Source organism: Andrena cerasifolii, chromosome 15 (genome assembly GCF_050908995.1).
Source record: "Andrena cerasifolii isolate SP2316 chromosome 15, iyAndCera1_principal, whole genome shotgun sequence".
Classification (NCBI taxonomy): domain Eukaryota; kingdom Metazoa; phylum Arthropoda; class Insecta; order Hymenoptera; family Andrenidae; genus Andrena; species Andrena cerasifolii.
The window spans coordinates 1,508,227-1,535,762 of record NC_135132.1 but is presented as its reverse complement, the minus strand read 5'-3'; the positions used below and the strand labels follow the sequence as shown (position 1 = coordinate 1,535,762).

Genomic DNA, 27,536 nt, shown 5'->3' with positions numbered 1-27,536 from the left:
GACGTTGACGCGAGTTACAGGATTTTGGGATTGGTTCGTGTGGCGTGCGATAAAGAATTAAAATTCAAGAACAAGAATTAATCTTAATAGTGTTTATTCAATAAAACACCTCTAGATTATACAAACAACAAAATTAACGCTTTATGATATTAAAGAAATTAGAGTGCTTAGGTTGCGACTCTCGGTCGGTACAAAGAATATAGTTGATCGTCTTGGGTTGCGACTCTTGGTCGGTACAAAAGAATGCCCGTTTGATCGATCGATTTGAAGTAAAGTAACTTAAATAACTAATAGCGACGTCTTAGTCGATTGAAAGGAGTTAACTTATGGATAGTGACTCTTTGGTCGATACAGAAGAAGAATAGAATTATATCATAACTTAGGATTTAGGGATTGAATATGTTTAAGTTGAGATTTGTTCTCAATTGTTTCTCCGTTTCATCAGGGGCAGATATTGCCACCTGGAATGATCTCACTCCCACGTTGCTCAGGATTAATGTTACTAACCTGAGAATAAGAATTAATAACTTTGCTTCAACAAACTAAGGGGCCTACAGAGCGGCTTCCACGGCTGGAACGTCTCGTCAAACTTAGCAACAATGGCTTTGGTTGGGACGCTCGACAGAACCGAGGGGCCCACAAAGCGGCTTCCAAAGTTCGAGCATTAATTTATGTTGGGATCGGCTATTAGCTTTAAATGATCCTTAAGTATTGAATGCATGGAATAGAATAGTACTAGGCTGACATCGAGTGAATTCATGAAATAGAATGAATAGAATGAATTTCTGTGGGCTATCGTGCCTGTATTTATACATATTCTGAGTACTGGGGGCGCACCAATAGGAATGGGTTTTGATTATTGCGCATCGGTTATTCTCCGCTCGCATGATCCACTCTCCAGTCGGTCTACAGAGCGACTGGTCAGTGCGCAGGCGTGCGTGGAAGGCTCGGTTCCCCCACTCATCGTTACGCATACATCACTGCTCTCGATCCTTGCTCTCGCCGATCCGCCGATCGACTGAGGATCGCGCATGCGTTTAATTCTCCCACTCCTCATCACTCAATTCTCTCTTTCAGCGCACTCGCGTCTCGCGGTACTCTGAGCTAATATTAATATTAACGCTAAACACATCTTATAAAAGTAAGAATAGTAAGAATATAAGTATTATAGTAATTATTATTAATGTTTATTAACGAAAAAGAAAGAGGCAGTTTTGGGGGTTTGTTACATAGGTGAGCAACGGATATATTAAATTTGATAAAATTTCAGCTTCGTTTCCTCCTATTATATTATACCACTATGTGAAATTACATTATTTCAAAGTACACTTATCCGTTCTATGAAAACTTATCGTATAACCCCATAAGTATCATGGGTCATCTGTGACCCACTTAGGATAATGTGTGTCAATTGTTTAATTACCCTTTAAGCTGCGTCAGATACTCTTACTTACGTGTTACTCATTTCAATCCCAGGTTCGAAGATCTTTGAAAATCCCTGGACGTCGGAAGGAGAAGGAGAAGTTGCCAAGTGGTATCACAGCAGACTACAGTGCCTCCTTTTTCGCGTACTTGGATCGCGATCTGTTGGAAAATTCTCAGAATTCGTCGAATTCAGGACAGAGTATGCGTACTGGCAATAATTGGATAAATAAGACGCCAGATGGACTGACGCAGAGTGACTCCTCGGAAACGTCCCTAACTTCGTTGACAATCACGAGTGCGACATCATCGGTGGTGTCACAAAACGTTAGAGGCCAACTGGGAAAGAACTTACCGCCTTTGCCACCGAAACCACCTAAACGGGGTATTCTTAAGGGACCACGATTGAGCACTGGCGGCGCGGCGAACGTACTTTCCGAGGAAAACACATTGTCAAACGGGGACGAAGCTAATTATCAGGAGGCTAGTAATTTACTAGTGAGAAATACGCTTCAGAATGAGGTGATTGCCTACCAAAACGTACCCACGCATTTACCTGGATTCGGCAGCGTTATATATAAAGAAGAAGCTTACAGTGAAGAAGAAATGCAGACTGGTCAAAGTTCGTGGCAAATTTCACCCCAACGGTCAGCGCAACAGAATCAGAATCAACATCAGCAGCATCCTCATCACCACCACCACCACCAACAGAGTGACACAAAATTACTACAGGTTAGTTGATGATACACGCCGTACCTTTTTTTTATCATTTATAGAAATAAATTTTTAAAATTAAAATCTTTCCAAGTTCAAGAAGAGGATTTTATACTTTGTATTTTATAGTTGTTAACGAACAGATTTTACACAACGAAATTACTTTGTGGCTTTGTAATTTAGCAAATGGCTGATATCATTCGAGGTGCTCAGTGGTTTGTAATGTCATGGATAGTGTAGTGGCGTATAAGATTCATTTCATTGGTATGGTGTGACTTTTGTATAGCTTAGCACATTGGGAGCATCCATTGCGGAATTTATCAGAATTTATATATTCGAGAAATTATCATGAAAATAGGACGTTAGAACTACAACATACAACTGATTACTTTTTGGCAACTGTTTCGTAATACTATTGCAAAATGAGAAGAAACAAGACTACCCGCAAGCTGAAATGTCACAGGGGTAAGGGGAATCGCCCGCTCGCTCCACCTTATCCCCTCCAACAAAGTCCGCCGTGTAACGAAGAACGCGAACGAAACAAATCGCGACAGAGTGAGATACAGCGATAGTGACATTGGCGTACAGTGCGTAGACTGAGACTCAGAATATTATGTAGCTATTAAGGAAATAAACAAATTCCTCAATATGATTCTGATAAATTCTACGTAATAACAATCGTCAATGATAAGTATTGAAATGAAATAAAAGTTTCACGTTATCTTACCCTACTAATCGTCTGAAAAGCTGCTGTCATCTTCATCGTCTTCATTGACTTCAGCGTCTTCATCGTCCTCACCGTCTTCATCGTCTTCATTCTCATCATCGGAATCCGTATTTTGCATCTCTAAATTTAAGTCATCCATGGCACTTTCTAATAAATCATCAGTTTCCAAGTATTTGTTTTCAATTGCTTCTACATGTTTACAAAAGTTTTGCCATTCAGTTATCCCTATTGTATTAATCGCTTTCTGCGTAAACGTCTGCAATTCAGGAAACGTTACCGTGTACGTATTTTTTTCACGTATTTTTCTTTACATGTGCCCAGGCAAGTTCGATGGGGTTTAGCTGACACATATATGGCGGCAATCTTAGGAAAATATGCCCCTTAAGTTTTATTATTTCATCTATTTTATACGTTTTTTCTAATGCCTTATTTTGGGCGATTAATTCTGCAAGTTCAAATTTTCTCATTTTTTTTCGGAATAACTACTTTTATTTTGTCGAAGCTAATTAATCATATCTGGTTTGTTCGCATATTTCGATGGGGTTTTATTTATTTGGACACTGTGATAAGGAGCATTATCCATTACTATTATACTATTTGCTGGAATGTTTGGTAATAGTTTTTCAACCGTCCATTTTTCAAAATTAGTGTAATTCATCTGGCCGCGGTAATCGTCTGATTTGCTGCGTGATTTGAAGATGAGGGTTGCGTTTGGGACAAATCCGCTTTTACCACCAGCATTTACAATTATCAACCGGTGGGACGAACTCGTATTTTTTAATATTCCCAATTCTTCGTTGCTCTGCCAACATTTTCCAAACAACAAAGTGTTATCCACCCACGTCTCACCTATATAAATAATATATTTATCCTCTCTTTTGTACTGGTATAGTGCTTTTAAGTATTCTCCTCTCCAAGTCACTATGTTCGGTCTTTCAATCAGCACTTTTCTAACACTGCTGCATTTCTTCCATTTAAATCCCATAGTTTTGAATAATTTGAGTAGTGTGTGTATTTTCCACGGAAAATCAATTTCTTCACGGCTGGCAACTAATAGTTTCGGGCCGCTTGGTACAATTTTCTTCACAATATAAAAATTGTGTATAATATTTTTTATTATTATTTTGTTCTCCTGAGAACAGGGAAATTTTTTTCTACACTTCTTGGTCGTTTTTTCCCTGGCGATGGTAGAGTCCCTTTTTTAGGATCACTCGATTTTTCTTTTGAAATTTTGGTGTTGGTTGATTTCGAGAAACCAGTATATTCTGCAGCACGAGCATTTGGCATGTGTAGCGGAAGAAGTTTTATTTGTAATGCTTCCTCTGTGCATTTTTCTGATATTCTTTTTACCATGGTCCGTGCATCACTACGGATCGCTTGTCCTTTTTTATGTGTGGCCATTATACATATGTATAGTAAATAAATGCGTATTAGTAATAAAACTATAGTGCACTACACTATCACTACACTAACACTTAATATTGTAACTTATGTTAATTTATACTAAGTGATAATATTATAATTAATACTGAACAAAAACTATAATACTAGGAATACACAGTCTGTCCCATTTCCGATGAGAGTGCATTTCTTCCATCGTATTTATTCGAAATAATCCCCCTCCGAGTCAATACAGCGTTGAAACCGATCATAAAACTTGTCGAAGCATGTATGGTACTCGGGGGCCGGAATAGCGTTCAGGATGTCAGTCGAAGCCTTCTGGATGGTAGGAATTGTACTGTAAGTGTTCCCCTTCAACGCTAATTTGAGTTTAGGAAATAGCCAGAAGTCGCACGGCGCTAGATCAGGCGAGTACGGCGGGTGGTCGAGCGTTATGATGCTTTTTTTGGCCAAAAACTCGCGTACAATTAGGGCTTTGTGCGACGGCGCATTATCATGCAACAAAAACCAACTGCCAACTTCCTTGTACTCCGGTCGAACACGTTGAATTCTGTTCCACAATCTCTGCAGGACACCCAAATAATATTGAGCAGTCACAGTCTGACCTTGTGGAACGAATTCCTTATGGATAATGCCCTTGGAATCGAAGAAAACGGTAAGCATCGTTTTGATTCGACTCTTCTGCATCCGCACTTTCTTCTCTTTCGGCTCATCTGGTGACTTCCATGTCGCGCTCTGCCTTTTGGTGAGTGGTTCGTATTGAAAGCACCACGTTTCATCGCCAGTTACGATAGATGACATGAATACAGGGTCCTTTTTTTGGCAGATTTCATGTCTTTGCAATGACTCACTCTCATGTCTTTTTGGTCCTCCGTGAGAGAATGTGGAACAAATCGCTTGCAGATCTTTCTCTTTCCCAAATCCTCGGTCAGAATGCGATGGACCACACTCTTAGGAATGCCAGTCATCTCCTCAATAAGTCTCGCGGACACACAACGGTCAGAGCGCAGAATTTGGCTGACTTTCTCAATGTTTCCTTCATTCCTCGAGGTTCTCGGCTTCGGTGCGCGTTCGTCGTCTTCAAGGTCTTCACGACCATCACGAAATCTAGCAAACCAGCGGAATACTTGTGCACGGGATAGACACTGGTCACCGTAAACGTTTTTCATCGATTCGAATGTTTCTTGAGCAGTTTTGCCCAACTTAAAACAAAACTTCATATTCGCTCTTTGCTCCATAGCGATTTTTCGACAGACTGACACAGTGGACGGTTAGTTATAATGTCGTAACTATTGACAGAACAATGGAAATGCTACGCAATTCGGTGTGACGATAGATGAAAGATGTGTCTACAAAATTCAATAGATGAATCAATAGATGGCGCTGCAATCGGCTGTTAATTTCGACCAGTCTCATCGGAAATGGGACAGACTGTGTATAAAAACGAAAATGAAACTGAAACTAAAGCTGGACGATATTCGCTGGAAGAGTGTTCTGAAGAAACTGCTTAGTGCAGTTCGAAAAGTCTTCGAGACATCATTTGTTTATCTTGTTCATTTATCGCACTCTAAATAGTAAGAGAGTTCTCTTATCGTTAAGAGTGTGACGGAGGGTGCCGCGCTGCGAACTTTGTCGATACTTACTTACTTACTTACAAAGTAGTCGCTTTTTCGACATTCAATGAGAATAGAATTTCAATTCACAATACTGAAAACATCCTACACAAAAATGTTTGATTTACGTTGTTTAATAATTACAAATGTAGATAAAGTTTGCTACTGTTTTGTCCGGATATCTATTACAAATACTTTAATTTTTCTTAAATATACGTAAATGAAATTACATTTTGTTAATGCGGTGAGATCTCATATATGCGGTTTCGTGTATTTGCGCAAAATATTTATCCCAGTATCCCGCAGATATGGAAATTCTACTACTATGTAATAGGGAAGTGGTCAGTTACTTAGTCACACCACGAATCGTCTGCTCGCTGCACCCAATCCCCCCTTAAGAAATCCCACATTTTGGATTGTAGCCGCTAAGAACCGAAAAGTAGGACTTCTTGGAGGGGATAAGGTGGAGCGAGCGGGCGATTCCCCTTGCTCCTGTTAGGTATGTGGAATTTCCCATACGCCGCTCTCAAGAATTTTTCGAGCTCGCGTCTGCGAAAGGAAAACGCCCTAAAATCCTTTTGCTTATCACAAACCACTAAGGGGAGTCATGATCTCGACCATCTGGATCACGACCATGGAAACGGGTGTGACGCGACGACGACCCATACGGATTTCCGTATATGGAGATTTCTAACGAATCCCCACTCATTTTGGGACTATATAAACCCTTTAGTTTCAACCCTCTTTGGTTCAAAGCAGTGAAGTCACGCGTAGAGTCACGTCGTGTCACGCTCGTACAGAGTTGGTTAGATTCAGTAGGATCGGGCTCGAGTCGCCTTACGAACCACTAGTTAACCTCACAGAATCCGCTAGTTCAGTTGTATTCTGGGTTACGAATGAAATAACCATTCTTACGCCCCGCATATATTTGTACAATAATTACTTAGTGAATGTACTAATGGTGTTCACTTGTAAATCGAGTAGATTCGTTAACCCATCTTTTACCCAGCGATCCTTATAATATTAGTAACACTCACCCACTGATACAACTTTCCCGCTCGAGTTGTATCAAACTTTAATTAAGAGTTACGAGGCATTACTAACATTTCCTGTGACTGCCTGATTTCGCATCAGGTTCGTTCACCTCCAACACCAAAACAAGGAATCTTTACCAACCCAGTGGCTCCCCGATTTCGCATCGGGTTCGTCCACGCTTAACCCTCCTACGTCTCCCTGATTTCGCATCAGGTTCGTCCGTATCCTACAGCTCCCTGGTTTCGCACCAGGTTCGTCTGTAAGTCTACCAACATCCGAACAGCTCCCTGGTTTCGCACCAGGTTCGTCTGTGAATAATCCAACCTCCTAACAGCTCCTCGACTTCGCGTCGAGTTCGTCTGTGAACATCATCCTAGTGACACTCCGATTTCGCATCGGGTTCGTTCACGACGTTTCACCCTCCTGCGGCTCCCTGATTTCAAATCAGGTTCGTCCGCGCTTGACTCCATTCCTAGAGGCTCCCTGATTTCGCATCAGGTTCGTCCGCGCACCTAACTAACAAATTTATAAACCGTATTCCTTGGGAAATACCCCTCTCGCCGGCCTCTCGCGTTGCCGCAGCCCCGGCTCGTAACACTCCTGTGACATTTCAGCTTGGCGGTAGTCTTGTTTCTTCTCATCTCGCAATAGTACTGGAATACGTCGAATAAAATTAGAAATTTGTTTTCAGATATTATAATGCCTGCTCCAACATTGTAAAATGGTCTTATTCAAATACATACGAAATTATCGGAAAGGGATTGAGACGGCATCGTGTTCCTTGCTTGTTTTGCTGAAATTGCGTCGAGTGCGATATCGTTGCATGAATAATAAGTTTTACTTTCTACTTGTGCTTCTGTATGTTTATACAGTTATTTGTTAATTATAATGTTAGTTTTAGAAAAAGCGTTCATCTCTGAATATAGAGCATGATTCACGTAACTTGACGACTTCAAGTTAGGTACTCGTAAACTATTAGCTATACGAAAAAGTATATAAAGCAAAAGTTGCATTATTTCCAGGATGACATATGTTACAATAATTATTTTTTTTCTACATTGTTTACACATAAAGTTTTGAAGGTCAACTTGATTTTTTAAACGAAACACCCTATATTTCTTTGTGGAAATTAAAAGAGCATTAGAAACTGTGTAAATAAATATTAAAGCATAATAGGTCTAAAGAAGGTACAGTCGGGGACAAAAAAAAGTGGACAGGTACTGGAAGTAAGTATCAATGAAGTTTAAGCGAACTAGTTACTAGTGTCGTGAACCCGGGAGAATGCAGATACAAATCACTTGTATAAAAAAATATCCTTTATTACAAGCTAGTTTGAACTTGTTGCTGGTGCGATGTACAAGCGAGATCTGAAACTAAAGGCGTACGGAGGAAAAGAACGTGGACAAATCGGAGAATCCTATTGGTAGATACTATTGCGAGGGTGTGGGAAATGGAGCTAGGATTGGTCATTGAGTAAGGGAGGAAGAGGTGTTTAAAGAAAGTTCGGTTGTGAGTGAGAGGTTAGCTTTCACTTTTGAAGGGGGGCCTAAGGACCCACGGCCTAATCCGCTTGTTTTCGGTAAAGTCACGTTCGCTCAAAAAGGACTAAGAATCTTAGAGAGTGACGATGTCCAGATGCGTAGGAAAAGGGAAAGTCGCGAAGTAGGTATCTAACACTAGTCTTACAAATTTAAGTTTTATTTCTTATATATCCTTATAATACATAGATTACTTAGTGAATAATTGAAATCCATGTTTTCATTTTTGTGTGGACAAGCCATATTTAACGAAATAGTAAACTATTTGGCGAGAGACAAAAATAAGTGAACACATAATAAAATAAGTAATAAATGAAATACATAATAAAATTAATACTTGGTATTTCCACCTTTTGCTTCAATTACTGCTTCCAAACGTCGTGCAATACTGTTTATTAAATTTTCAATATAATCTTTACTAATATTTTCGAATGCTGACTGTAAATTTTTTGGTAATTATTTAAAAGTTTTCCGTCCTCACCGATTTCAATGATTTTCGGATATGTTATCGGGGACACGATTCTGAACAACTTTTTCCTATACATGTTACCGCCGCTCGACCTTCGTTTCCGAGATATTCACGAAAAACTGCTGCTACTACACAATGTATTCTGTCGTATACCCACCTACAATATGCGTCCGTGGCAGCGTACAGTATTTCCTCGTTAGCGACTCGATTTTGTGTACACGATACCGACTCTTCGCTATCCCCACCACTTTTGTCTCACTCTTGCCCGGCGAAAGCTGGAGCGAGATGGAACGAGAGCGAGCGAGAGACACTAAAAGCGAGCGAGGACGGTACGAGACCGACGACGCGTTGATGTTTTGTCTCGCTCCGTCTTTCGGACGCCTGACATTCTGTCCTTTGCGCTTGCGACCATCGCGCACGCTCGCCGCGCACGCAGTGTTCCATCTCGCTCCCCCCTCCGGCCAGAAAGAAGCGAGAAACGAACACTCGGAATTAGGGTTCTGTTCACGATACCGACTCAACACCGGTCCCGACCAGCGAGTCGCTAAGGAGACAATACTGTATGTGCCAGCATGGGACAAAACAAATGATGAAGGTGACCTTCGTTTCCGAGATATTTGCGAAAAACTTCTTTTGACTTATTCCGACGCAACGCATTCCACTTTCCAACTTGTCCGGGGTATTAGTATTGGTTGGGGCTAGATTAGTATGGGCGGGGGGGGGGGGGGGGCGCTTGCGAGCGCGTAAAGCATGATAGCAAACTGATGTGAGTTTAGAGATTTGAACCAGAACCTCGCGCTGATCTATCCCCAACCAATACTAATACCCGGGACAAGTTGGAAAGTGGAATGCGTTGCGTCGGAATAATTCGAAGGAAGTTTTTCGAAAATATCTCGGAAACAAAGCTCAGCTTCGGCATTTGTTTTGTCCCATACGGCAAAATACATTGTGTAGTAGCAGCAGCTTTTCGCGAATATCTCGAAAACGAAGGTCGAGCGGCGGTAACACGTGTAGGAAAAAGTTGTTCAGAATCGTGTCCCCGACAACATATCCAAAAATCATAGAAATCGGTGAGGACGGAAAATTTCTAAATAATTACCAATTTTTTAAAAGATCGATTTTGTTATTTCGCTTATCCAATGGGGCTTTCGCGTCCAGTAAACTCCATAAATTCTCTATAGGATTCAAGTCGGGGCTCTGTGCCGGCCATTCGAGCAATTTAATTTTAGAATCCTTAAAAGTTTTTTTAGTTTTCTTGGCAGTGTGTTTCGGGTGATTCGCTTGTTGGAAGACAAATCCTCCGACGAGACCCATTTTTAATACAGTGTTGTGGCAGAGCGTCGCTTTGGTTGAAGGTCGTAAATCTTCACGATTCTCTGACACTTCTCTTGCACTATGATGTCGTGCAAGAGCCCAACAATTTGAACTGTTGTTCATAGGTGAGAAGCGAGGTGATGGGGGTGATTGAGTAAAACACCGCAGACTTTAAACACAATAAGTAGTCTATATTTTTAACAAAAACTCAACAATGAAAATGTAACTGAGGATGTTCACACATTGTCAAACATGTATAAGTATAATTTTAGAGTATTCTACTCGCAAGCAGAGCTCGATGTACTTCCGTTTGAATCTAATTTGCTTCTCCCCCGATGGTACATTCGCTCTCGACCGATGACTCCAAGATCCCTCGCAGGGGTGGAGTCTTAAAGCTACAGTGATAGCAAAGCTAAACTATTGGTGGAGTTATAACAGAGAGGTGGTAAGATAAAAACTGTCTATTGGTGGAGGCGTGTCAATAGCGAGGATGGTTGTGAGGCGTGAGAAAGGGAACTTCGAAATCTCGGAACTGCTCTGGAACACATTTCTCGAAACAGTAGCATCTAATTTATGACTTCAATACGGTGCATTGGCGACACTCTAAACAAGTCGATGCGAGGCCACCCGAGTGCAATCCTTACCCCCTGGGACATCGGTTCCGGCTTCGGTGATGACTCGAGCCTCGATAATAAATGGCTGGACAACAACCCTACGCTTAAACTGACGAAAACCAGACGGTATCCTCTAACCTAAACACGACGATACGCCGATGGCCCTTTCTGGCTTCGCTAGTTTGATGCCTTACAGTTTCTCTTCTCAACATGCAGCCTCTTCTAAATTTTCATTTAGTATATCAATATACTTATCTGCATTTATGATTCCGTCAATTTGTGCTAACGTACCAATCCCATGCCAAGAGAAGCATCCCCATATCATCAATGATCCGCCACCAAATTTAACCGTTGGGGTGATAAACGGTTTTTCATACGTTTCATTTATTTTTTTCCAGACTTGCTGCTTCTTTTTTAGTTGCCGCAACTCAAATTTACTTTCATAACTCGATATTATATTTTTTCAGAATGATAGTGGCATATTCACATATCTTTTAGCAAAACCTAAACGTTTTTTCATATTTGTTGTACTAATATGCGGCTTATGTCTAGCCTTGCAACATTGTAATCCAACTTTGTGCAGTCTTCGTTTTATTGTTTTTGATTGAAATGTTTAATCCTACTGTTTCTACAATGTTTCGCGATGCGATCGTTGGATTTGTCGACATTTGCAAGCAATTCGACGATCGTTTTGTACGGTGGTACAGCGTTTGCGTCCACGACCTCTTAAATTTTCAATAGTATTACGTAGTAGATACTTTTTATAAGTTTTTTTCTACCGTACTTTTAGATATATTGTACTTCTGAGCTATCACACGGTAACATAATTTATTATGGCAGGCCGGAAATATTAATTTGCGAATTTGATATGAAATTTCCTCTCTTTTTGACATTCTGAAATTCTTTCATAAATCTTACTTTTACAAAGCCTGAATTTGTACTGAAAAGCTTGTTTGGAACCACTGCGTGTAAGCGTGATCTGCGCCTGATGTTTGTGTACATTTCTTGCCTCACAATAATATCGTAAACAAGTGTCCACTTATTTTTGTCTCTCGCTAAATAGCTTACTATTTCGTTAAATATGGCTTATTCACACAAAAATGTAAACATGGATTTCAATTATTCACTAAATAATCTATGTACTGTTAGGATATGTAATAAATAAACCTTAAGTTTATAAGACAAGTACTATTTCAATTAAACTTCATTGATACCTACTTCCAGTACCTGTCCACTTATTTTTGTCCCCGACTGTACATACTGAGATACGTACAATGAAAGTTTGATTGTAAAAGGTGTAATAATTGAATGGCTGAATGCTTTGAGAACATTGAAAGAAATGAGTAAACTAATGAAGTGTGATAAATAATATAAACGTCACAGAAACAAAACATGAGTAAAACAAAAAAAAACACGCAGAAACATATTTCTCTAACGTAAATTCGATTTCAAATAGAATCATATTTCTATTGCAAATATTTCAATAAAGATCTGCTTTAGACCTATTAAGGAGGGACCCTACCCTGAAGCCACTAACAAAAGACACAGTTAGGGATTTATTTGTTCGTATCAGTAAAAATATAGGGTTTAGATTTTGTATACAGTTTTAAAGTATAAATCTTTATTCTGCTAGGAAAAAATTTTTTTATGAAAAATTGTACAAAATAACGGTGAACAAAATAGCTTCCCGGAGCACTGCAAAAAAATAGCCCACACTCACAGGAATAACTGAATCATCTGCGAAGGAAGTACAAAAAAGATATAGGGTGTAAACGGTATACATAGCGATAGTTCAGGGGGTGGTAGGGGAGTTCCAATGGAACATAAAAGTCTTATGACATAGTGTTCGATCTGTCTCCTTTTTACAGTAATAATGCCTTAAATTTTGCACCATGCGTCTGAAACGGATAGTAGCTTGCGCATATTGGTGAGACTAACACATTGAAATAGGGTATTGACCTTTGACCTTTCATGTAATTCCCGAAGTGGTGTGTTTTTTGGAAGGAAAAACTGTTAAGGGTGATCCTCCAGCGACTCGAATCAAGGAGATGCCGCCTGGTACCCCGTGGCGAAGACAACACCCCGCGATGCCTCACCGCATGTTTATGGCTTTCGACCCTCGAAGGAGTTGGAATACCTATTAAGAAGTGAGAACTCTTCCAGCTCCGCATTTCTCGTCAGATCTCTGCGAAAACGACGGCAATCGATACCTTTCGTCATCTTTTGGTTGTGAATAACGAATAAAAGATAAATCGAGGAACATCATGTCAAACGTAAAAAGAAGAATACACATTTTTTTTTAAAGCAGAATCGAAAATAATAATTATTTGAAGTGAGAGGACAACAAATACGTAAATTTCGTTTTCAAATAACGCATAAACGAAAAAGTAATGTAACAGGAAATGAACGACAAATGATCGTAGTTCGTTATTGTGATAAAAATCAATAACGGCTAACACTGTTGCTGATAATGAATAAGTTTGTTTAAAAACGCCGAAGAAAAATTTACGTACGGAAATTTGGGGAATTACCGTCGGAAATAAGCCATAGTCTGCGTTAAGTTTAAAAATTAATAATCACCAATAAAGTAACTAAAACTCACCCTTTCGGAAATTCACCTGCAGCTTAAAAATCTGTGTCACTAGGTCACTGAACCGATCCTGGTCATCGACGGACGCCTGCAGTGCACATATGGTCCCAGGTATATGACACCACCCAAAGTTAAGAGTCGCAACATCAAGTGCGTTAGGGTTAATGTACCGAATATTCACTCCACTGTACGGCTAGGTACTAGCACTGAACACTTCATTTATTTTTCATGTAACGTGTTGTTCCTACGTTATAAAAATTGGTGGAAATGAATTTTCACCTGGCGTTCGAAGCCGCAGGTATTCCCTTGTAAATTCTCGCGCAGCAGCACTTGCGTCCCCGTTGTTTGGGGCGTACACCCAGAATATCATGTAATACTCTTGAGCAGAGAACATTTCTGCGACGTGATTGCTAGCTGACTGACAGGATTTTTTCCAAGCAACTTCTTCTACCCCGAAGTAGTTTCTCTCGTTCCATTATGAGTTATCTCCTACCAGAACAAGAGGCTTTAGGTAAAAAGAAGCCAGCACATTTGCGAAACACACGTGCTTCGCAGAAGTGCAACGAACGAACCATCGTACCCTTTCACAAAAGCCCGCGTTCCGTCCTTTTACTGCTAATGTACCCATTGCTTCGAGATAGACATCAGACACCACGTGTTTCGGTTCGAAAGAAGAAAATGTATACTATTCCTATTTCCCTTTTCCGATACCCTGAGTTCATGTCCGCTACGAGGCGGAATCAATTACGTCATAAATTACTCCAAACTGTCGGAAACCGTTCTCTACCGCCGACTCGCGGCACAATACGGTCATAAACCGCGACCCTGGCGAAATGCTTTGGCCCATCAGCCTGATTAATTTTAAATACGCCTCGCGGTGAGCACAGTAAGAAAGGGGGTAATTCGCTGACTGCGCGTAGTCCCGCCTGCTTCGTCTTTCCTTCAAATTAAAGACAGATCCCTTGTCTCTCGAGTATAAACACGCGGTCAATTTCGAAACAAAAGCACGCGTTGACGTATTCCGTACGTGAGAAGGTGGCCTTCAAGTCCGATTATTCCCAACCTAACCAATCTGCCTTGCATCCCTCCTAAACAGCCTCTGTCTTGAAAAGGTCCTCTTCACAGGAATATCTTCTTCCCATGGCCCACCTTCTCTCGCACGGAATATGTCAACGCGTGCTTTTGTTTTGGAATTCGAGCACGTGTATTGATTATGGATAATACTTTTAATTGCTATATTGGTGGCATCTTTCTCACATCTGGCATATTTAATTAAAAACGGAAACGCTTTCTGAAAAAAAAAAAACAACACGTTTTGCAGTCACATCGTCAAAGGAGCTTACTTCTATCGACTGGCTAAAGAACATGTGTAGAGTTTTCGTTCACTTGATTGTTATTTTCTAGCTGACGACCCTAAGTGCCTCCGCCACTCCAAATAGATCCTCAATGGGATCGCTACTGTAAGGGGTCCGTACTTTCTCGGTTACTGGGTCATCTTGAACAGCTCACGTCGGACGGTCTTTGTGCTACGGCTCATCTGTGTGCGTGTAGCGGCGATCATTTCTACAAACATCTCCGATGTTTAAACCTTTAAAATGTATTCAGATCCTCTTACTCTACTGATGGTCCCCAATGTATTTGCAAAATTATGGAATCCTGCAACTATTAGTTTAGCGTATAGACATGTTAACTTTGAGGCATTATTACTGTAAAATGGAGACAAATCGGACACTATATCATAGAATTTTTATGTTCCATTGCAACTCCCCTACCATCCCCTAAAATATCGCTACATATACCGTTTACACCCTGTATATTAGTGTATATAAACAGGAATATATTATCTTTGACCTAGCGTTGTTTTTTTTTTGTTGAATATTTCAATTATTCTTTTTTTTACAAGCATTTCAGTGCAAATTTTTATGTAAAAAATTAAAGTCAATTCTTGACACTGCTATAATTTCCAAAATAATTCGAATTTTGAGAAAATCCTACGCTAGGTCAAGGGTAATATATTCCTGTTTATATATCTTTTTTGTATTTCCTTCTCAGATGATCCAGTTATTCCCGGGAGTGTGGGCCAGTTTTTTTGCTGTGCTCCGGGTAGCTATTTTGTTCGCCGTTATTTTGTACAATTTTTCATAAAAAAAAATTTCTTGTAGAATAAAGATACATACTTTAAAACTGTATAAAAAAATCCAAACCCTATATTTTTATTTATACGAACAAATAAATTCCTAATTTTGTCTTTTGTTAGTAGCTTCAGGGTGGGGTTCTCCCTTAAGTACATATACACATATTTGGCTGTACATCCGAAAGGCACCGATGGTCGGTCGAGATGAAACTTGGTGGGTATTACGAGGGGTATGGAAAGACTTCGAATATAAAATTTTAGCTCCACCAATTAACCAACTAACCCAGACCTAACCCAGTTTCCACTTTGCCCCTGGTATTAGCATTTGTTGGGGCTATACCAGGGCGGGGGGGGGGGGGCGCTCTCCCGCTTGCGGGAGCGTAAAGTGATGTGCGTTTGGAGATGCTAAAAATGAGACTATGGTTACAGTAAGATCTCACTATAGCCCCGTTTTGTATATGCGGTGTGCACCCGGTGATTATCCCCACCATTTCTTGGAATCGTTCAGTCGAGAGTGGGAGAACCCGTGAACAAGTGGAGGGGACGAAAGACCGTCGGCTATGAAAGACAGAAAGTATGATACTCTGTCTTTCACGTGCGTACGCTCTGCCTCTTCGAGCTCGACCACAGCCATCTCTAATACAAGCCGAAACATGTGATGTGGCATCACCGAACACAAAAGAAACATCAGCCTAATCAAACTACTGACATTTATGAGATATTGTATATACTATTTAATAAAGGCCTGATGACAAACAACAGACCATTTACTGGGTTCCCAATTTTTTCTGGGTATATTTTTTGTCCACTTTTTCTTTACCTTTCATCCCGAGAAAAGCGAATACCAGGGGTATATTTTGCATCAGATGTAGCATAATGAAATAATTAAACGAACTTACCTGTAAGTGAAGTTCAGTCATAATTATATGAAGCGCTTCTTCCTCGAGATCACTGGTAGTAGCTTTACTCTATGCAGTTAGCGCCACTGGTTGAAAATCCCGATTTATTGGTGCCGCACCAATCACCGGTGTCCCGCGATCGCACAGTTTCAGATCGCTGATATGTGCGCGCAGCGTCCTTCCGCGAGCACCTCGCAACGTCACTACGTTCGGCCCGGAGACTTTGCCAACGGTGTACGGGCCGGCGAATTTTGGAGCGATCTTAACATTAAACTGCTTAACATTAAACCGCACTTAGGTGGTGCTTGCGTTTCATAACTTCATCACCGATCGCGGGGTGCCAATCTCATCGCCGCAAATCGTAGTGGTGTTTCTGCGTTTGTGGGGTGGTGTCATATTTCCGCGAGCAAATTCAATGCGATCCTTGACGTCGGTGAGCCGTCATTACCACTCCTGGTGGTCCTTCTGCGTGGGCTCCTCTACTGGGTCGCCCCCGATTTGATGGGGATCTCGGAGGGCCACGAGTTCTCTACCGAAATTCAGCGCGACCGGCGTACTATTGCGAGATGAGAAGAAACAAGACTACCACCAAGCTGAAATGTCACGGGACGAACTGTGTTGGAGGGGATACGTTGACGCGAGCGGGCGATTCCCCTTGCCCCTGTGACATTTCAGCTTGGTGGTAATCTTGTCTCTTTTCATCTCGCAATAGTACTTACCTCACGCTACGTCACACATTTCTGGATCGTGTAAAGGCGGCCACACGCGCTCTGGCTGGGCTGACGCCCCACATTGGTCGGAATAGGGGTAGTTAGTGACATTTGTGTATAACTTTTAAACTGTACAAGATAAAATAGGAAAAATTTATCCCTTTCTAACTGTTTATAATTGAATATATTATGCGGTTATTTAATGTTTTTTTTTCAATTTTTGAATTTAATTGTTATAAAAAAAATTGAAAATTGTTTACTTAGTAGTTTATTTAATGCTCTTTAAGGATCGTTTAACGTATCCTGGCGCCTCTTTACATTCCTTTTTCAAAATTTTCAGCGCTTTTAATATTCTTCGGGCCCTGATGTCGTCTTTATTTTCTTCTTCCTCTTCTCCTTCGAGCCATAAGGCCGCTTTCGTCCATATTATAAATATTGCTGTGCTGGATCCCTTCCTCTTTTATTTGTCGAGCGAAATCTAATCTGAACTCTTCTGCAGTTGTCGCATCTGCACTTGCTTTCTCTCCGTGAAGATTGGCCAATTGTATGTCATAACGACGTTTGAATTTCATTGACCAGCCTACACTTGCCTTAAACGTTGATTGGTCTTCCAATTCTTTCATTAATTCTAGGGCCTTTTAACGTAATATCAAATCTAATATTGGGTCTCCTAGCGCCCTTTGTTCCACAAACCACATGTATAGACGATCCTCCAAATCTTTATGCGTCGCCTTCTTTGGTGGCATTTTTGCGAATACGCTGCACGGTGGTAGATAATCACAAACTATTGCCTGAACTGGTATCTTATTGTCCAACTTTTGCAGAATTTATAACTTCTGCTCTATTCAAAACGCAGTACGTTTGGTCTTGTTGCTCGCCATGACAAACGTGACTTGCACACGTGGTACTTCTTCGCTTGTCAAAAGTCGAAATAAGACTGCTCCTCCTCGATATCATTGTAGGAATAATTATAACGTTTATTAAAAGTAAAATATAGAAATACAGATACAAAAAGGAAAACATAGGATTACGCATCTTTCGCCCGAAAGCGTCTTTCGCCTGCTACGTATTTCGGCGACTACCCCTTATGCGCGACCGTCGTACGCCTTGCTTCGCCTGGCGCGACGCGGCGTTCGAATACGGCCCTGCGGACACTTCAATTTTTTGTACAAGGTATCGGTTGTTCCTTAGGACTCTTGTTACTTCGTAGAGGCCTAAAAATTTCGCGTGAAATTTCAATCCTGGTGCGTATTACGTCCGCTTGATAGCGACTAAATCGCCCTCCTTGTATCACGTGGTTTCTTTTCGGCGATTATTAAAACTACTTTGTTTCTTCTGCTGAACTTCGGAAATGTCCTCTTGTGCATCGGTCCGGAGGTCATCATGATCTTCTTGGAACATGGTTACCCATTCGGCATTGATAATTACCCGTATCGAGTGATTCTTCTTGTTTAAATGAATGCCTGAGGAGGCGTGTGGAGTGCCACTGGTCGGCCAGGGAAGGAAGGCACTTCAACGATGGACGGATGAACACCTTTTTTATTCGGCACGTGGGCGTCGTTAACACGCAGGACGAACAATCCACGGAAGACAGCACGAATAGACACAACTCATTAACACGCAATTCACCCGAACAAAATATGTACCACTATGTACAATGCGCAGGGCGCGAGGGCTCGTGAAACCGTTTTGGATTTCGCTGGGAGCGTGGGTCGCTGGGCGACAAAGAAAAGAACGGGAATCCGTGCGTGCGATGTCGACAAGGTGTTCGAGGAACTAACTGCCGGATTCTCGGAAGCGCGCAACGCTCGAATCCGGCAAAAACGCGTGACGTCGCCAACCATGTTACCGGACGGTGAGTCACCGTGTTTACACGCTCTCGCACGCACATTTAAATCGGTCGATCAGCTGTCGCGCTGATTTCGGCTGCAACATTCCGCCCGCCTCGGCTCGGGGACCCGGACCGACCTTGGCGGACGCCGATGCAGAGCGTCCGCCCGCCGTGACACGCAGTGACGCTACAAGGTGGACCGGAGTGGCGCGTTACATGAATGGCGAGATGGTACAAACGTTGTTCACGCCGCGGTCTCGTCAGCAGGCGCGGGGGCACACGGGAGAAGGACGACGCGAGTGACCGGCCTAAGGGATTCGCCCTGTGCGGTGCGCACCGTCACCACTCGAACGCGACCGTCCGGACCTGGGTGGGCGCGCGATACGCGGCCGAGTCGCCACTGCGCCGGCGGGGAGTCATCGCCTTTGAGGACAACGACATCGCCGACGCAGAGGCTTCTCTCTGGGTTAGTCCACTTACGTCGCGGCTGCAGAGAGTGGAGGTAGTCTGCAGCGGTGCACGATCGCGCGAGCCACCTCTCTTGCACGGAGCATCCAGAAATTGTTCCTCAGGACGCTGAGGGTGAGCTGGGGCCCACCGTGCAGCGCCCGGAGGTGCGCATGGCGAATTATAAGCGCAGACACGTGATGGGCCGGAAGAACTATCGGGTGCCGAGCGTCGTACGGAAGGGGGGCATGTTGCAACCTCCCCCCTACGCGAAACAACCCGTCCTCGTCCACGAACGGGGCCAGCTGACAGAGCGGGCTGGCCCTTCGAACCGGGTCTCTCTTTCGAATCGCGGCGATGTCGTCCGCGAAGGCCGTGCTCTAAAGCCAACGGAGCCACCACACACGTGCTCGCTGCACCCCCGACGGACGCGACCCCCACCCCCCGCGGTTTCGCGACGGCACAACCGCGCGAAAGTCAGAACGCGAGCCGTAATTCGGAGGAGTCGCGGCCATGAAGAGACGCTGTCCGGCAGCGGGGCCAACGGGCAAGAAAGGGACGACGTGGTGACATGGTTCACCATCTTTCGCCGTTTTTCCTCGAACGGTCGCGAGTCCTCCGAAACCGGGCACGCTGGCCACGCCGATGGTGCCAGCAGAAGTCACCTCGGCCCCTTCCACCAGAGCTCGTGTTGGAGTAGGTCGCGCGGGTGCATGCCTCGGGATGCACAATTGGCCGGATTATCATGCGTCGGAACATGCCGCTGCCGGCACCGTGGATTGAATTTCGGCGACACGATTCGCCACGAACACGTTCCAGTGGGAGGGGTGACGCTGTAGCCACGCAAGCACCACGCGCGAGTCCGTCCAGGCGTGCGTCGACGAGGGAGGCCAGGGGGCCTCGGATGTTACCCGCTGTAAGAGGCGCGCAAGAAGGACGGCGGCGCTCAGCTCGAGTCGCGGAATGCTCATGGTCTGGACCGGTGCGACCTTCGTTTTGGCAACGAATGCGTGCTGACGAAATGCTGCTCGCAGCGCGCGTCGTCTGGGGCGAGAGTCGTTGGCACGGTTGCCTCCTCGACTTCCCAGAATTTCTGGAGCAGCGCGTGGATGTCGTTCTCCGCGGCCACGGGCTGGGCCGTGACGTGGTGCACTGCACCGGCGGCGGGCGCACGACCGGTTGGTCCGGAGACAATCCACCCGAAGATCGTCTTTTGAGCACTCAGGGCCGAGGGGGTGCCCCGGCGCAGCCCGGGGAGCAACAGGGCTCCGAAATAGTCGGCGCCGACGATGAGGTCAATCGGGCGACGTGTGGACGGGTCTGGATCAGCGAAGTCCAGGCCGGCGACGTCCCTCCGCTGCTTGTTCGGAGTCCATTCGGGGAAGTAGTTCGAGACCTTCGGCACTACGTGGGCGGTGATGGCGACGGCAGTCCTCGACGTACCAGACGGCGGCGCCAAGGTCATCCTCACCTGCGACTGCGAGGCTCCCAATTTGCTGTCCAGAGCGCCGACCAGGTTGGTCACGTGCGGTCGGCGGGGGAGTCGCAGCGTCTGGACTACGGACTCCGACACGATGGACACCTGTGCTCCTTGGTCCAGCAACGCGCGGATGGTCAGCAGCTCGCCACCCGATGACCTTACGCCGACAACGGCGGGGGCCAGCAACACTGGCGCTCCATCCGTGGGCGTCGGCGACGCGACAGAATTGATGGTAGCCGCGGTCGGCTGATCGGTACTGGCCGACGGGGTTGCAAGGGCCTCGTCGGTACCGTTTGGCGGTTCGGTGCTCGTTGGATGGAGCAGCGAGTGATGCCGCCGACTGCAACGCGAACACGTGGCTGTGACGGGACAGGACGGGGCCATGTGGCCGGGCGCGAGGCAGTTGAAACAGACGCGTTTGTCTGCCGCGACTTCGCGACGGTGTTCGGGGCGGAGGGTCTTAAATGCCGTACACCGGTACAGCGCGTGACGCGCCCGACACACAGGGCACTGGGAGTTCGTCCCGGAGGACGAAGGGCCGGACGCAGGGTTCGTCGTGGTGCACACCCGAGCGACGGAGCCGCTCGATGATTTCGCATCTTTGGTGCGCTCGGGCGCGGCGGCTTCCTGCGCGGGTCGCGAAGCCTCCAGCGACCGAATTCGCGTCTTCATGAACTAATCGAGCGACTAGTCAGAGCGACGATGATGTCATCCCAATGCTCGGTGGGGCGGCCTAGGTTCGTGAGGAGGAGAGCGCTCGGTTGGTGGGGGCACGCAACCGTCTCAACTCCGCGGCCGGAGCACCGGCCATCGGCGGCAAGGTGAGGAGGTCACGCAGGTGTGCTGAGACGATCGCTCGTGTGTTTTCGAATTCTTGCGTTAGCAGGGCCCACGCGGGGCCGAAATTGGCCTCGGTGATTGTAATATGGGCGATCGTCTCGGCCGCCTGGCCCTCCACCGCCGACTGCAGATACTGCAGCCGCGTCGTGTCGCTGAGGGTCGCGTTGCCGATGACCAACGACGTGAACAGATCGCGGAAACTCGGCCACTCCGTGTACTCACCAGAGAACTTAGGCAGGGCGATGGTCGGGAGGCGCGCCAGGCCTCTGCTGAATCCTTCGTGTGTCCCATTCGACGATCCCGACGTCTGCGGCGATTGGAAGGACTTGATGATTTCCCGGAGGAAGTCCCGAGCAGCCCAGTATTCGTCCTCGGCACGAGCGAACTCCTCGTGTGCCACGAACGGGCACGCTGACCTCTCGGCGTCCGGAAGTAGGAGCTCCAGCTCCACATTGAGCGCCTCGCACCGAGTCCACGTTTCGTTCAGCTTCACCAGACGGTCCTCTGCGTTCTCCTCCGTGAACTTCGCCTTCCCCATCTTCTTGAAGTTCGCGAGGAGGCGAACGGACCCTTGCAGCAGCAGTCGAATCTCCTTCACCAGCAACTGCCATTTTGGAGGTGACGTCTGGCTGCTCTAATTATCTCCATCCCGGTTCGTTGAAGCCATTCTTCAAGACAATCCGGCTCGAAGGACCAATGTTTAAATGAATGCCTGAGGAGGCGTGTGGAGTGCCACTGATCGGCCAGGGAAGGAAGGCACTTCAACGATGGACGGATGAACACCTTTTTTATTCGGCACGTGGGCGTCGTGAACACGCAGGACGAACACTCCACGGAAGACAGCACGAATAGACACGACTCATTAACACGCAATTCACCCGAACAAGATATGTACCACTATGACGCACACACGATTGAACTATATTGTTACACAGACCAATAGTTTACAAAGGTGCGACCCGTACGTCCGAACGCAATGGTGTTCGGTACAAGACCGTCTTCCTGTCGACCTCTTGAAGAGAGTCGACCTTCTTCTATCTTCAGCTGCGAGCACCAGCAGGCTACGCACGGGCCTATACCCGGTGCTCGCAACAATACTTTTGCGCCAAGTGCAGATAACGGTACCATTCCTCCGGTTTCGGCACTGACATTTTGACTAGTAAAGGTATTAACGTCCTGTTAACTCTCTCCAGAGTTGACCATTATCTCTGGGTATGCCGGTCGCGATCAAAACGTGTTGGACGCCCTTATCCTTACAATGAAATTCAAAAGCAGCAGAGGTAAACGCCGTATCTCAATCGGAGATTAATCGGCCAGGATTACCAAACGCCGAAGACTTTTTCGATGCACTGGCAGATGCTTAGTCTTTAGGATGTTTGTCTGATATGGTTAGCTAGCATCCAACAGTAGCCTATATTTTCCGCAGGGTTCTATAGAGTAATTATGCAAGATTTAGTTCAGCTAGGTTAAAAAAAATCAATATAAAAAGTATCCTATATGTCCTTTCTGGTCTTAGACTATGTGTATACAAAATTTTAAAAAGATCCATTGCATAGTTGCGACGTGCTGAAGTAACAAACATCCAAGCACACTTTCGTATTTATTATATTAGTAGCATTTACTGTAGAAGGATCGCGCGGCGGCGTGCAACAATTGTTTCTTTTCTGTCTTCGTCAAAAACAAATGAATGTTACACGCCGTCATGTGATGCAACCATCACAGTGAATGAGCGGCCTCCCGTAAAGTAAGTATGTCTTCCAAACAGGTGAACTCCCGAAGCTAAAATTAATATTTGGGGTACTCTCACATTCTTTAAAACACCCCTTAAATTTCATCTGGATCGAATATCCACATATTTACTCCATTTTTAATGCTCTTTTAATTTCAGCAAATAAATATAGGTGGTTGCGTTGTGACGGTTACCGGTGGGACGGAGAAGGAGTTGGATGCCGACTCAGTCGGTAAGGCCAGGTTCGACGAATGATCAGAAGCGTGGTTCAATAAATAAGAATTATTTATTTTTTTTCCTATACAATTCCGGAGTCGCGAATTCTCGGTTCATCTCGATCGCGGCGGCGTTACTTCACGCGGCGGCGGCGCTTGCGACGAGCTGGGGGACGGAGGATGTGGAGGTAGTGAACGTTCTGCCCTGACGGTCTATAAGGCGCGTCGTGCGGGAGTCGTACAATAGAATTCCAATGTACAATAGGGCTCTTCTGGCCTATAGGGCGCGGAGACACCTCATCGGCAAGGTAGGGCACAAGATTGCTCTCGGCCTATTTCGGAAAGGAGGCTGGTAATCGGCACAGTGTGACTATGGTCGACACTGTGCACACCTCACGGATACAAAAAGAGCGTCTTGGATGTACGGTCCGGCGGTGTTTACACACTACTATGTACTGTACAAGAGCTGTCAACATTGCTCGCTGTGGCCTTTATATTGACCGACCGTACATCTTCGCTCGCGAGACGAGCCGCGGTTTCGCGGCCGCCTAGCGGCCGCGGTCGGAACTCGGCTTAACCGATCTGCGCTGTATGCTCGCACGGCGCGTGACGTGGCTTCGTCACAGCGTTTAAAAAAATCAAGGATACTTTCAAAACTTTCCGTAAACAATATACACGAAAAATAATTATTCGAATGTGCATACACGTTATCGTATAGTTAATAATTCACGAGTAATTTCAAGCCATCAAGTTAGGTGAATCACCATGTATAAATACGCACCCAATAAAATCAATTGAAAAGTGGTTATATTTACATATTCAAGGAAATTCAAGAATTTTACATTTCATTCTAGCGCAATTTTGGCACCGCTCGGCCAAATGATACTTGCTATCAAACGGATAAACTTTGTACTTTAACACTTTAAGTGGTGTTAAGGGGGTACAGGACTATTGAAATCGCGAAAAATCGACATTTTTATTACTATTTTATTACTATTAATTCTGAAAGTGTCATCCTTTGTGAGCATTTACAACAAAGTTTCATGAGGAAATTCGAATAATTACGGAAATTATAGCGCTGAACGTAACTGAGTGCACCGCTGAATAACGGCCTCGCAGAGCGGTATTGGCGTAGGGAACTTAACTTTGTAGCCGTTTATCTCGAAACAACGTTTCTAAACACAGTACATCACCTTGTACATCGTAACTTTTGAAAGAATGAATATTTTCACTTGAAATTTTAACTGGAGGTGTAGAATTCCTTTCCCTATAGCATGGAATTTCCGCATCAAAATTGGAGGTAATTATTTAGAAGTTTTCCGTCCTCACCGATTTCAATAATTTTTAGATATGTTATCAAGATCAAGATTCTGAACAACTTTTTCCTATACATGTTAGCGCCGCACGACCTTCGTTTCCGAGATATTTGCGAAAAACTTCTGTTGATATATTCTTTATATTAGGTCCTATTTTATTTGCACTAGCATGAATGTGCTTGTTCAGGATGTCAATATAAACTCTCTGATTTATAATACCATCGATGAAATGTAGAGAATCCACTCCAGCTGCACTCATACAGCCCCAGGTAAATACAGAACCTCCCGCAGTATTTCGTCATAGGTCACAAATTTTCTTTCCTGAACTCTGTATTCTTTTTTCTTCATACTGTGAAGTTTGTTTTGGACCCAAATATTTCGAATTTGTTAGTGTTAGTGGATTCGAAATATTTGGGTCCAAAGCACAATTCACAGTATGGAGAAAAAAGAATACAATGTTCAGGAAAGCAAATTTGCGACCTATGATGAAATGCTGCGGAGAGGGTTCTGTATTTGTCTGGGGCTGTATGAGTGCAACTGGAGTGGAATCTCTACATTTCACCGATGGTATTATAAATCATAGAGTTTATATTGACATCCTGAACAAGCACATCCATGCTAGTGCAAATAAAATAGGACTTAAGACACGTCACGTGACCTGGCCGATTCGGCAGGTCGGTATTACAGCATTTTTTTCTGCACAGAAATGGTAATACCGATAGATCAACGATTACCCGGTGAACGCGAGAGGGAGCTGTTTGCTATTTCTGTATTCTATTCTGAATAAGGAAAGAAATTCTCAGCTGTTCCGTTGTACTTATAAAAATTTAAACGGAAAGTCGGCTGGTACAGCAAACGTAGAAAATTCATTGTACATTTTAATTACTTGAAATGTGCTTATGCTACAATATTCTACGTTAGCAGTAAGGAATTCTAAGTGAAAAGGGAAAATAGATGAGGGAATGTCCCCAGAAAATGAAATTTGTTAGGTTAGACATTTCTTTTACTAGCAAAGCACCGAAACAGAACATGAAATACACTTATTACACGTCCTCTGCAGAAAGCAGTTATCGACAAACATTATATATACAAAATTGTATTGAATGTTGAATTGGGCTAGTGAAAATGCGCAGGCTGGATGCGCGTGACTATTATGTGGTCGGCTCCTCGAAGTGACAGAAAATATAACATAATTGCTATACCCGATTTCCTAAAGATACTGTTGTGACGTAATAATAATATTTTGAAAGGATGATAAAAAGTTCACAAATGTTTCGTAAAAGAACGAAGTGGCCACTAAACATTTGTTGTCATATACCATATACTTAGGTTATATTTTCTGTCACTTTGAGGAGCCGACCACATAATAATCACGCGCATCCAGCCTGCGCATTTTCAGTAGCGGATTTCATGAACGGATTTTCTGTCACCGAAGTGACAGAAAATATAACCTAATTGCTATACCCGATTTCCTACAGATACTGTTAGAGCGTAATAATAATGTTTTGAAAGGATGCTAAAAAGTCTTCCTATATCTACCGCGAATTACTTTTTTATTCCTGTTACTTTAAAAATAAATATAATATTGAAGTGAGATTATTTCCAGTATTATTCCTTTCTATCATTTTTATGTAGCATCTTCAGTATAGTATGTCCTCCTCTGTACTTGGTTACAATAGCATGTCCAACTTCCAAGCATTATTGTCGAGTTATTATTATAATTTTGCAGATTCTAACTTATACTACTAATTACATACTTTCAGTGATACCTACCCTGATAGCCAGATCTGGGCAGCAGAATCTGACGTCAGAACTGCAGCAGTCTGTGTCCGCATTTGGGTGCATTCTGATGTGCAGAGCCTGAGGTGCAGTGCCTGATGTCAGATGGACAGCAGATCGACAGCAGATCGACAGCAGATTTCGCCGTCTGCTAGGCACAGCAACAGCGCCATCTGAGATCCAGAATTACCCAGCAATTGCCTACAGATGGCGCTGTTGCTGTGCCTAGCAGACGGCGAAATCTGCTGTCCATCTGACATCAGGCACTGCACCTCAGGCTCTGCACATCAGAACGCAGCCAAATGCGGACACAGACTGCTGCAGTTCTGACGTCAGATTCTGCTGCCCAGATCTGGCTATCAGGGTATATTACAATAATGCAAAAAGTATTTATGTAATTATAAAGTACCATTGAATGTTTGAACCTGTTTCTCTCAAAAACGCTAAAAGTGGACATACAATATGTGTGCACTAATTGTAAGCCATCGATGTACAATATGAATTTTTTTTTAATGTAGGTTAGTCCGTTGTTGTTCTAACTGCCTGAATTACTATGACATAAATACGACAGTGATTTCAAGTGATGTGTATGTAACGGTAAAAGCGTTAATTTAGTAAATGTATACAATTCCCAGCAATTCTTATGTCAATGTCTGCCTAAAATGAATATAACCTAACTTACAATCGTCCGAAAATGCATACATTGACTCCATCATGCT

The 27,536-nt window shown here is 43.9% G+C and overlaps 1 protein-coding gene across 6 annotated transcripts in view; it reads left to right on the top strand.

Annotated features, from left to right (window-relative positions):
• LOC143377162 (unconventional myosin-XVIIIa) overlaps positions 1-27,536 on the top strand; it is a 390,650-nt gene that overhangs the window by 130,604 nt on the left and 232,510 nt on the right. For 5 of the 6 annotated variants that reach the window (XM_076828160.1, XM_076828159.1, XM_076828157.1 and 2 more), the window contains exon 3: positions 1,477-2,154. The exons of the other annotated variant lie outside the window; for it this stretch is intronic. In XM_076828160.1, the coding sequence (XP_076684275.1) occupies positions 1,477-2,154 (678 nt within the window). The remainder of the gene's footprint in view (positions 1-1,476; positions 2,155-27,536) is intronic. 6 annotated transcript variants of the gene reach the window in all.